The sequence below is a fragment of the Conger conger genome, chromosome 13 (assembly GCF_963514075.1).
Source record: "Conger conger chromosome 13, fConCon1.1, whole genome shotgun sequence".
NCBI classification, from domain to species: domain Eukaryota; kingdom Metazoa; phylum Chordata; class Actinopteri; order Anguilliformes; family Congridae; genus Conger; species Conger conger.
In genome coordinates, this window is record NC_083772.1 from 45,603,593 (window position 1) to 45,616,617 (window position 13,025).

The following is a 13,025-nucleotide window of genomic DNA, read 5'->3' on the forward strand; positions in this document are numbered from 1 at the left end:
ACCTTGGACTCAGGCAAATGTCTCACCTGTTACACTAACAAGGCAGTGAATTCCCTGTGTAGTGGATGGATGGAAAACACTAAGAGATCAAGGCATTAAAATTTAAAAATGGTAAATGTTAATTTCGGGTAAGCTCTTCCCCTGTGTATGACCTGGGCACACCCAGGAGCTATCAGAGCACTCTGAGATTATGGGAACTCTTTTCATAATCACTTCTTCCCATAACCTGACTCACACAGCCCCAGGATAGCACCCTAAGCTCTTTAGCTATTCTTCCTAGGGGGGCACAGTCTAAAATAGTGCATCAGGTTCAACTTTTTCCATATACATAATATAATAGAGCATAAACAACAGACACATTGAATACAAGCAGTAGATTCTGATTTAAATCATGGACAGCTGTTACTCATTATCCTCTCACTAGTGGAGGGGTATCCCCCCCCCACCACCAGGAGCTACACTGGACACCCCCCCCTCCACACCACCAGGAGCTACACTGGACCCCCCCCCCCACACCACCAGGAGCTACACTGGACCCCCCCCCCCCACACCACACCACCAGGAGCTACACTGGACCCCCCCCCCCCACACACCACCAGGAGCTGCACTGGACCCCCCCCCCCCACACACCACCAGGAGCTACACTGGACCCCCCCCCCCCCCACACCACCAGGAGCTGCACTGGACCCCACACCAGGAACAAAGCAGTAATTGCTGTAATAAGTTCATACCACTCCGCCTTCTGCTCAACCCCAAACTGTGGGAGGGTAACAGCCCCCCCTGCTGGCCCCCCGGCTCACACTAATTCAAAGCAGATGAGTTCCTCTGTGGGCTCCCAGACGGGGCGGTGAGGTAATGCGAGCACCCCCCCCCCCAGGGAGCTTCCCGGGTCAGCCACCGAACAGCGGTTACAAAAGGAGACAGAGACCATGTGTGTTCCATCCACTGCTGCGCGTATCTGAGCTGAGATTCCATGATTGTACTCGTTTTGCACAAGCGTCAGTGGAAAAGTCGTGGTTTCCATGGTAATATGCAATCCAGATGTGTGCGGTTGGAGATGAGAGATCTTTCTGTTTGTCACAGAGCTGGATGTGCAGACTAGAGCCATCGGCACACGTCTGTGTGTCCGAACTCCATGCACAGGCACGGAGCACATAGGCCCATGCTTCAGAGTTTTTAATGTGTTTATAATCTTTAGGAACAGCTGGACTTCCATTTGATGAACGAGACTCCTAATCGGCTCTGTGGAGAGTTCCTGTTGTCCTAATCACACAGCTAATTAGTGCCGCTAACGGCCTGCTTGGTTTCAGAGGAAATGCTGGAGATAATGATGAGATATATCGTTGTGGTAATTCTGTTTTACAGCAATGTACCTGCATTTAATCATCTGTCTGCCTGTGTGCATGTGTATGCATTCGCTTGTGTGTGTGTGACTGCGTGTGTGAGTATGTGTTTGTATATGTGTGCGTGTGACTGTGTGTGTTTGTGTGTATTTGTTTGTGTGGATTTTTTGCGCGTTTTTTTTGACCATTTGTATGTTTTTTTTTGTTTTTGTATGTTTCTGTGCTTTAGTGCATCTGTGTGTGGGTTTTTCTGTGCATGCGTCTGTATGCGTCTGTATGCGTCTGTGTACATACCTCAGTACGCCCTAACCCCCCCAACTCTAACCCTCCTAACCGTAACCCCTAACCCCCTTAATAACCCCTAACCCTAACCCTGTCTAATCCTAACTCCCCTAACCCAAATCCTAACCCCCACTAATCCTAACACACTGCAGCAAGGAGCTGCATGGATTTACTGCACAGCTCCGGTCCTGGAGGGCCGGTCTGCATACTGGTTTTTGTTCCAACCAACTGCCTTGTTTTTAATTTGCTGACAGCTCTATAAATTACCCTGGTTCAAGCCTGTACTTGAGCACAGTAAAATCATCAGGATACACTTTCAGTCTGCAGCTGTAGCTCATACACATGTCAGATATGTTTCAGTTAATGAAATAATTAAGACCAGAAGTTGGCACAAAATCCTGAAACGGATTGGCCCTTGTGTTACTGTGACAGCTTTCTTCACACCGATTTCTTCCCATTCAGCTTTGACTCTCCTCGCCCTCACCACATCAGTGCTCTGGCACCCTCTGGTGGCTGGAAGCTGAAAGTGAGGCCGACATGAGCTCAGGGGGGAAGGGCAGTCGTCTGGCAGTCGGAGGGCTGCTGGTTCGATCCCCCGCCCTGAGCGTGTCAAAGTGTCCCTGACCTCCCAAAGCAACTCTCCTCTGAACTGCTCCCGATGAGCTGATTGGCTCCTTGCATGAGAGCCAGTCGCTGCTGGTGTGTGTGTGCGTGTGTATGGGTGTGTGAGTATGTGTATGAGTGTGTGTGTGTGTATGGGTGTGTGTGTGTATGTGTGTATGAGTGTGTGTGTATGAGTGTGTATGGGTGTGTGTGTGTGTGTATATGAGTGTGTATGGGTGTGTGTGTGTATGTGTGTATGAGTGTGTGTGTATGAGTGTGTATGGGTGTGTGTGTGTGTGTGTGTATATGAGTGTGTATGGGTGTGTGTGAGTGTGTGTGTGTGTGTGTGCGTATGTGAGTGTGTGTGTGTGTGTGGGTGTGGGTGATTGAGAGGCTTCAGTTGTAAACTGCTTTAGATAAAAGAATGATATACGTAAATGCAGTCCATTTACCGTTTACCAAGTACCCGGGTCAGTACCAAGATGGTGTGAGTTTGGCTGGTACCACAGAGCTTTGCCCAATCCAAGGACAACCCACTCAGAGCTAAACTGGGCCAGGTCTGGGACAACACAGAGCTAAACTGGGCCAGGTCTGGGACAACACAGAGCTAAACTGGGCCAGGTCTGGGACAACACAGAGCTAAACTGGGCCAGGTCTGGGACAAAGCAGCTCACAACCCATCAGGGGACGGATGATGTCATGGTGCTGCCTGTGTGGTGATGTCATAGTGATGTATTCAGGAATCCAGCCAGCGGCCGAGGCCAGTATTCCTGCTTATTGCTCTTGACAAAACCACCGGAAGTGCCCAGAATCTATCAGACACTGTCTAATGCTATTATTTGGGAGTAGACTGCTTTGGGTGTTCCCATCTTCGGAAAAGCCGGGCCCTGAGATGAGTCACTGTGCATTATCAACCCACTCTGACCTGCTGAAATAGAACTGATGAGTCCTGGCTGCTTTGATAGCTCAACTTTGACCAAATATGTCCGCCTCCTCAGCTTAGCCACATAGGCTAAGGCTAATAGGCCAATACAACTTTAGAGCATATGTAACAGCTTCAGAGCACATGTAGTGCAGCTGTACTACACTGCTGCAGTGGATTGTAAGAGTTGTACTACACTGCTGTGTGTGTTACCAAAGAAACAGGATTACCATGAACACAGTTCAGCTAAAACAACCCATGTAGTTTAATTTAGGTGGATTCTAGATAGAGAGTGAAAGTCATAGACATGAGTATGTTCAGTGGGATTATTCATCTCAAATTTATGTTGCTTAAATCTGCAATTTATTTACATCTTGAGAAATGTCAACATTAACCAATGGATATTTGCAGCAGGGCGATCAGCAGCCCCAGAGCCAGAATGGAGGCCAGGATGCACAAACTGCTCATGTATCTGTGTGTTTGTGCTATATCCTCCCCTTCAACAGCAGTACCAGCAGGGCGATCAGCAGCCCCAGAGCCAGAATGGAGGCCAGGAGGGTCCATACACAGGAGAGCTGGGGGCAGGAGGCCACACGTGTGAGCATGAAGAAGCTGGCCCGACGCAGCCGGGCGGGGTCTTGGGGCGGGTAGCGGGCCCGGTTCAGGCCCTCCAGGGCCAGGGGACGTAGCATGCAGCCACGCAGGTGGCTCAGCTGGTCAAAGGTGTGCCGGCCATGGTACTGCCCCATCCCACTGAGACCTAGGGACCAATCAGCAAATGGCTTTAAGATTTAAAGGTGTAATAGGTCATTTCTAACGATCAAGAGAGGAATTGCAGCAACAAACCCCCTCAGAACACTGTTTATCCCTCCCCTTTCTCTGTGAACGTGCTGACATGGAAATTGGCAGTGGCAATTAGAAGCAATGAAGGGCAGAGAGCTCTGTGTGTAGTGCACTGGGCATGTCTCACCTACGCCCCCAAAGGGCAGAGAGCTCTGGGTGTAGTGCACTGGGCATGTCTCACCTACGCCCCCAAAGGGCAGAGAGCTCTGTGTGTAGTGCACTGGGCATGTCTCACCTACGCCCCCAAAGGGCAGAGAGCTCTGGGTGTACTGCACTGGGCATGTCTCACCTACGCCCCCAAAGGGCAGAGAGCTCTGGGTGTAGTGCACTGGGCATGTCTCACCTACGCCCCCAAAGGGCAGAGAGCTCTGGGTGTAGTGCATCATCACGTCGTTCACCGTCACGCCCCCACTGCTCGTCTCAGCTAGCATGCGCTGCGTCACCTATGGGGGAGGCGGGGTCAGGGGCGGAGCCTCACACAGGAGCACAGACAGAGGGGGCGGAGCCTCACACAGGAGCACAGACAGAGGGGGCGGAGCCTCACACAGGAGCACAGACAGAGGGGGCGGAGCCTCACACAAGAGCACAGACAGAGGGGGCGGAGCCTCACACAGGAGCACAGACAGAGGGGGCGGAGCCTCACACAGGAGCACAGACAGAGGGGGCGGAGTCTCACACAGGAGCACAGACAGAGGGGATGGAGTCTCACACAGGATCACAGACAGAGGGGGCGGAGCCTCACAAAGGAGCACAGACAGAGGGGGCGGAGCCTCACAAAGGAGCACAGACAGAGGGGGCGGAGCCTCACACAGGAGCACAGACAGAGGGGGCGGAGCCTCACACAGGAGCACAGACAGAGGGGGCGGAGCCTTACACAGGAGCACAGACAGAGGGGATGGAGTCTCACACAGGATCACAGACAGAGGGGGCGGAGCCTCACAAAGGAGCACAGACAGAGGGGGCGGAGCCTCACAAAGGAGCACAGACAGAGGGGGCGGAGCCTCACACAGGAGCACAGACAGAGGGGGCGGAGCCTCACACAGGAGCACAGACAGAGGGGGCGGAGCCTCACACAGGAGCACAGACAGGGGGGTGGAGTCTCACACAGGATCACAGACAGAGGGGGTGGAGTCTCATACAGACAGAGGGGGCGGAGCCTCACAAAGGAGCACAGACAGAGGGGGCGGAGCCTCACACAGGAGCACAGACAGAGGGGGTGGAGTCTCACACAGGATCACAGACAGAGGGGGTGGAGTCTCACACAGGAGCACAGACAGTGGGGGCGGAGTCTCACCTTGTTGCTGGAGGAGAAGACGTACAGGGCCAGGGGCTTCACACACACACACACACACACACACACACACACACCTTGTTGCTGGAGGAGAAGACGTACAGGGCCAGGGGCTTCTCTCTCTCGTTGATGAAGCGGATCGCCTCCTCCACCCCGCTGACCGTTACTATGGGCAACAGGGGGCCGAAGATCTCCTCCTGCATCACCTTAGAGTCAGCCGCCACCTCCGTCAGGACGGTGGGGGCTGGTGAGGTGAGAGTCAAACACATATCTTACACACTCCAGAGCCAAAACACACACACACACACACACACGTACATGTGCACACAGACACACACACAAACACACCCATATACATCGGCACCTGCACTAAGGAAGCAAATGAATACACAGATCACCCTATCTAGTAAATACCCTCAAACTAAAGGTGGCAGATGGCACTTTAACCTCATAATCATTGTTTAATTTCAAATCCAATGTGCTGGAGTACAGAGCCAAAAGAAGAGAATATACTTATGGACTGCACTGTAAGGTATTTCTCCCGCATTAACATTTGCCCCTCTGATTGGCGAATCGTGACCCTGGTTAGTTTGCCTTCCCCGCTGGGGAACATCTCCTTTCACAGGGATGCTACTCTGTTATTGCTGAAGGTGATTCTGGGTTGAAATGTAAATGTCTGGCAGACTCCTGATCGAAGGCTGCAGATGTAGTATTACAAAGCTCAGGGTTCAAAGCCACCCTGCACCCAGCAGACCTCTAGCCTAGTTAGTTTAGGACAGGCAGAGCTGGAGCTACTCGTCTGTCTGCAGTTCTCATTTCCAAATGCACCCACGCCAGCACACACGGCTATAACCCCCCTACCACACACACCATACCGATATAGCGCTGTGATTGGTCGCTGCTGCCCCCCAGTGCCACTGTGCAGCCCTCCAGCAGGGCCACCACTCGGCTGAAGTGGCGCTGACTGATGATGCGTCCGTAATCTGGGGAGGTCATGGGGTCGTCACCATAGAACTCCTACAGCCAGACACAGGTTAAACCACACACAGTGAAGAAGGCATAGCAACATGCACACATGACCATTAGCCTATGTGATTAACATGGATGATTAGTGTATGGGTAGTGTGATTACTGTGCGATCAGCATGTATGATTAGCAGGTAATTAGCATGTATGATTAGCAAGTAATTAGCATGTGTGATTAGTGAGTGTCATTTGCATGTGTGATTAGGATGTATGTATTACTGTGTGGTTAACATGTGTGTAATTAGTGTGTGATTAGCATTAGCATGTATTCATGTGATTAGTATATGATGAGCATGTGTGTAATTAGTGTATGATTAGTATATGCGGTTAGCACATGTGATTAGCGTGTAATTAGAGTATGTGTGTATATGATTAGCATATGTATAATTAGTGTGTAATTAGCATATGTGGCTAGCATGCCTGATTAGTATGTGTAATTTGTGTTGATTAATGTGTGGTTAGCTTGTGTGGTTAGTGTGTGTGATTAGTTTGTGATTTGCGTGAGTGATTATTGTGTATTTTCTGTGTGAGTGATTAGTGTATAATTGGTGTATGATTAGGATACGTGATTAGTGTGTGTGATTGGTGTATAATTGGTGTATGATTAGGATATGTGATTAGCGTGCGTGATTGGTGTATAATTGGTGTATGATTAGGATACGTGATTAGCGTGTGTGATTGGTGTATAATTGGTGTATGATTAGGATATGTGATTAGCGTGCGTGATTGGTGTATAATTGGTGTATGATTACGATATGTGATTAGCGTGTGTGATTGGTGTATAATTGGTGTATGATTAGGATATGTGATGAGTGTGTGTGATTGGTGTATAATTGGTGTATGATTAGGATATGTGATTAGCGTGTGATTGGTGTATAATTGGTGTATGATTAGGATATGTGATTAGCGTGTGTGATTGGTGTATAATTGGTGTATGATTAGGATATGTGATTAGCGTGCGTGATTGGTGTATAATTGGTGTATGATTAGGATATGTGATTAGCGTGCATGATTGGTGTATAATTGGTGTATGATTAGGATATGTGATGAGCGTGTGTGATTGGTGTATAATTGGTGTATGATTAGGATATGTGATGAGTGTGTGTGATTGGTGTATAATTGGTGTATGATTAGGATATGTGATTAGTGTGCGTGATTGGTGTATAATTGGTGTATGATTAGGATATGTGATTAGCGTGTGTGATTGGTGTATAATTGGTGTATGATTAGGATATGTGATTAGTGTGCGTGATTGGTGTATAATTGGTGTATGATTAGGATATGTGATGAGTGTGTGTGATTGGTGTATAATTGGTGTATGATTAGGATATGTGATTAGCGTGCGTGATTGGTGTATAATTGGTGTATGATTAGGATATGTGATTAGCGTGCATGATTGGTGTATAATTGGTGTATGATTAGGATATGTGATGAGCGTGTGTGATTGGTGTATAATTGGTGTATGATTAGGATATGTGATGAGTGTGTGTGATTGGTGTATAATTGGTGTATGATTAGGATATGTGATTAGTGTGCGTGATTGGTGTATAATTGGTGTATGATTAGGATATGTGATTAGCGTGTGTGATTGGTGTATAATTGGTGTATGATTAGGATATGTGATTAGTGTGCGTGATTGGTGTATAATTGGTGTATGATTAGGATATGTGATTAGCGTGTGTGATTGGTGTATAATTGGTGTATGATTAGGATATGTGATTAGTGTGCGTGATTGGTGTATAATTGGTGTATGATTAGGATATGTGATTAGCGTGTGTGATTGGTGTATAATTGGTGCATGATTAGGATATGTGATTAGTGTGTGTGATTGGTGTATAATTGGTGTATGTTTAGGATATGTGATTAGCGTGTGTGATTGGTGTATAATTGGTGTATGATTAGGATATGTGATTAGCGTGCGTGATTGGTGTATAATTGGTGTATGATTAGGATATGTGATTAGCGTGCGTGATTGGTGTATAATTGGTGTATGATTAGGATATGTGATTAGCGTGTGTGATTGGTGTATAATTGGTGTATGATTAGGATATGTGATTAGTGTGTGTGATTGGTGTATAATTGGTGTATGATTAGGATATGTGATTAGCGTGCGTGATTGGTGTATAATTGGTGTATGATTAGGATATGTGATTAGCGTGCGTGATTGGTGTATAATTGGTGTATGATTAGGATATGTGATTAGCGTGTGTGATTGGTGTATAATTGGTGTATGATTAGGATATGTGATTAGCGTGTGTGATTGGTGTATGATTAGGATATGTGATTAGTGTGTGTGATTGGTGTATAATTGGTGTATGATTAGGATATGTGATTAGCGTGTGTGATTGGTGTATAATTGGTGTGTTTATGCTCTGACTGCGGACCTGCAGGGTGCGGCGGATCTCCTCCACCACCGTGGCCTGGATGCTGGGCTCACACAGGATGTAGTCGGGGGCGATGCAGGTCTGACCGCAGTTTGTAAACTTCCCCCAGGTTATTCGCCTTATTACAACGATAGATGAGATTAGTGCCCGCACTCACACACACATTGATATACTCAGCTTCATGAAAACCATCATTTTATTAATCTTAAACCTGCATCTCACCAGCAGATCATGCTGATTGAGTGCTGCAGATGCTTGTGCCATCACAGTCTTTACCTGCAGGGTGATTGTGACATCATATCCATGCCTGCAGGTGATTGGGACATCACCATCCTTACCTGCAGGTGATTGTGACATCAGCATCCTTACCTGCAGGCGATTGTGAGGTCACAGTCCTTGTGTATGTAGCAGGGGCTCTTCCCTCCCAGCTCCAGGGTAACTGGGGTCAGGTGTCTGGCGGCAGCCTCCATCACCAGCCGCCCCACACTGCTGCCCCCCGTGTAGAAGATGTGGTCAAAGCGCTGCCTCAGCAGCTCCTGGGTCTCTGGAACACCCCCCGTAACCACGGGATACATCTCCTGCACAGCCACAGTGACATCACACAGTCACATAATGTAGGTACATGCAATGACATCACACAGTGACATCATATACAGTTACATCAGACAGGCCTGCAGTGACATCACACACAGTGACATCATATGCAACCATCAAACTCACACAATGAATGACACATGCAAGCAGTGCAGTCACAAGCATCATGATTGGTTAACGCACCTCGTCCAGGTACTGAGGCAAGAGCTCCTTTAAAAGCCTGGAGGAGTGCTCACTCAGCTCTGAGGGCTTCACCACTGCAGCATTACCTACAGAGAGAGACTCCTTCACATTATCCTTACTACTACTACTATTACTCCTTCATATTACTATTTTAAACATATACATGGTGCCAGTGCGCATTGAATTGATCAAATGGGTGTGTACGATCAGAGAGAGAGGCAGAGACGGTGTCTGTGGGACAGCAGGTGTGTCTGAAACCCTACGCACCAGCAGCGATGGCTCCGATCAGGGGCTGTAAGGTGACGGCCCAGGGGTAGTTCCAGGCTCCGATGATGAGCACCACGCCCAGCGGCTGCGGCTGGATGAACACCTGGTCAGAGATGGTGAGCAGGGTCTTCTCCACGGGCCGAGGCTTAGCCCACTCTGCCAGCCTGTCCACCGCCAGCGAGATCTCCCCCTCCAGACCCAGGAGCTCGAACAGCTGCGCGTCGAACCCGCTCTGCCCACGGCAACACAGCACAGCACTCACTCAGAACCCGCTCAGAACCCGCTCTGCCCACGGCAACACAGCACAGCACTCACTCAGAACCCGCTCAGAACCCGCTCTGCCCACGGCAACACAGCACCGCACTCTCTCAGAAACTGCACACTGTTTCAGCCTGGCTCCGTGCATTCTGGAGTGGGTGTGTCCATCTCATTAGCTTAAAGTATTGAATGTTGAAATAATGACATGGATTAAAATGCTTCGCTATAACATAGGCACACAAACATGTTCACATCTGATAGTGTCCCAGGGTGAATTTACCCTGTAAGATCATATCCACAGCCCAGACCCCCACTGCAGGCTTCAGATCCACCCGATGACCTGAGTTTTAGTTTTCTGACAGCTCTATTCTTTGTCAACTGGAGTTGAGAAACACTGCTATAGGCTGGGATGCGTACCCCTGTTCTAAGCGGTTGATTAGACTAAGCAGGGGACAATCAGCCTTGGAGCAATGCAGGGTTAAGGGCCTTGCTCAAGGGTCCATCAACAAAGGCCCACTAACCTTATTAAGGCAACACTGGGGCTTGAACCACCAACCTTCTGAGTCCTAGTCAAGCACCTTAGCCACTAGGCTACAGGCTGCCCCAGTTAAAGATGGGCGGGGGGTCTCACCTTGTTCAGGTCTTGTTTGAGAGCTTCACAGATGTCGGACCTGCGCTCTGTCATCATCTTGCGGAGGGCCTTCAGCTGCTGAACTCTGAACCCCAGGGCTCGTGACCTCCCAGACAGAAAGGCTGCTCTGCTGCTTTCCACCACCTGCTTCTCCATAGCGAGCTGGGAGCACACACCTGCACACAGGTGAGCAAATTCACCATCACACTCGCATCACACAGACACCCTCACACGCTGACGATCCTGGGCACTGCTTTCATTTGTGAATATGTTATTTAATATTATAATGAATTATAGTGTGGTACTGAACATACTACTACTACTGCTGCTGCAACTACTACTAATAATACTATTTATAGACATAAATAGTAGATGTAAACAAAGAACTGCCATCAAACAGAACAGACTGATGCGCAGGATGGGCTTCCGGTCCTGGGCATGTTGTCAAACTTACGCTGGCACCTGGTGTTAAAGGGGAGTAACGGCAACGTTTTCTCGGGTGGAAGATGTATGATGATAAAATAATTTTATTTCATTTAAATCATAGAAGAAAGCTTCCTACATTGACTTCTAATGTGCGGTCATATCGCAATGGGTCTGGGTTAGAGAACCCGTGGTATTGTGCATATTGGCCGCTCCCCCAACTGTGCCAATATTCACAGGTTCGAGTTCCATAACGCTTTAACGATTACCACATTTATTTCTTAAAAAATTAACAAAAGACAAGACACACTTTAAATTAATCTATTTTTAATGGAACTATGTTTTATGGTAAATGTATTCTTCCGCTGAACAGTAGTTTATTGGTTGATAAGAAATAATGTATCCCCACTGCACTAGTTAAGCTACGTTAGCTAGCAATTATGGATGCGTTCATAAATTCACTCCGAAAATCGGCTCTGATTTTAGAGCGCTCATTAACATCATAGAGCGGTCTGAAATGGTGAATTTGGAATGGTGAGTTAATCCTGTTAACATTAACGTTGGCGTTAGCTAACGGTAGCTAGATAGTAATACAGCATTACTACGTCAAATCTACTATTTCTTGTACTAGTAACAAATTAGTAACTAGTATCTGGAAAGGCCTAGTGGACTAATAATACGTTAAAAAAGCAGTTGAAATTGTACTTCCCTCTAGGGTCTTTCAGCGCACTTATCCCTGGTTATGGGTATGCACTTTGCATTTCGTTGTACGTCGCTCTGGATAAGCGCGTCTGCCAAATGGCATTAATGTAATGTAATGTAAAAATCTGGTTTCTTCATGGAATGTTTCAATATTAAACAGGTCCCATGTTATGAACATAGTGTGTGATCATGGAAGGAGCCGGTGTGACAACATCGTGGTGTGAACAGTGTGTGTCGGTGGGATGAGTGCCCTTTTTTTGTTGCTTGAGCCCCTGCTCCCCAAAATGTATGTGCACGGTCCTGTGGAAAGCGCAATACAAATATGGAATGGAATACAAATGGAATTGAGTCAAGGTAGGCTACCGGACCATGGAGACAGATGGAACTACGTGCAACAACAAATCGTTTTTTAATTCTAATATAATTTCAAATGGGCTACTGATACCATTAGTCGTTGACAAACCAGTAGTATAAGTGAATCTACAAGTTTGTTCCATATAGCCAACAGTAGCCTATTGCTTAGGTATCGCATGCTCACCTGCTCGCTCGCATAACGTAGCGTGTTCAGATTAACGATAAATTGTTGGTTTATTTAGGACACGTTACAGTTGTGCAAAAAAACACATTTGATCAAACTGGAATGCAATAAAAATAGCACACGTGCGAATAACCGAGTAGGCTCGTTTCTTGCACGAAATACAGATAATACGTACTTACCTTGAAGAGAGTGGCTCGGTGGAGGTAAATCTAGTTCAGATGTCCCAATAAACTTCTGTGCTCAACGACCCTTAAGAGCTTGATCTTTGTTCTCAAGTATTTGTCACGTATAGCGCGCACACATGCGCACAATACTGTTGATGGTGATTAGATAAATATTACGTATTACAGTACTGTAATACATAGTTCTACATTTTATGGTTTCATAACATGTAATTAAGTGCATTTTATATGAGATTGTTTTAAATAACTTCACGTATGCGGCATAAAACAGGTCAGCCTGAAGAAGAAAAACAAAACAAACACAATGAAAAGAAATCTTAATTTATTTATTTAATCTTTTTAAAATTCATTTGGAGCTAAAAAGGATGGACAAAAGGTATACGATATGTGAACATAAATTCTTGCAATTATATTTATGTAGCCAACCTGAATGCCCATCCCATGCACAAATATATTACAGTAAAATATATTTAGCCTAATTATTTTAGCAGCACTCATGTAGCCCCATAAAACAGTGGTTCTCAACAAGGGCCTCAGTGAGCTGCCAAGGGGGC

At 47.1% G+C, this 13,025-nt stretch overlaps 1 protein-coding gene across 1 annotated transcript; it reads right to left on the reverse strand.

The window, feature by feature from the left end:
• Positions 1-3,635: 3,635 nt before the first annotated feature.
• LOC133107597 (aldehyde dehydrogenase family 3 member A2-like) lies at positions 3,636-12,557 on the reverse strand. The gene is made up of 10 exons (XM_061216582.1): positions 12,469-12,557; positions 10,627-10,802; positions 9,738-9,969; positions 9,471-9,556; positions 9,063-9,271; positions 8,694-8,811; positions 6,160-6,301; positions 5,362-5,528; positions 4,337-4,436; positions 3,636-3,910 (listed from the first exon to the last, which is right to left on the reverse strand). Exons 2-10 carry the CDS (start codon positions 10,780-10,782, stop codon positions 3,636-3,638), a joined length of 1,485 nt encoding a protein of 494 aa, XP_061072566.1. The 5' UTR covers positions 10,783-10,802; positions 12,469-12,557.
• Positions 12,558-13,025: the final 468 nt, after the last annotated feature.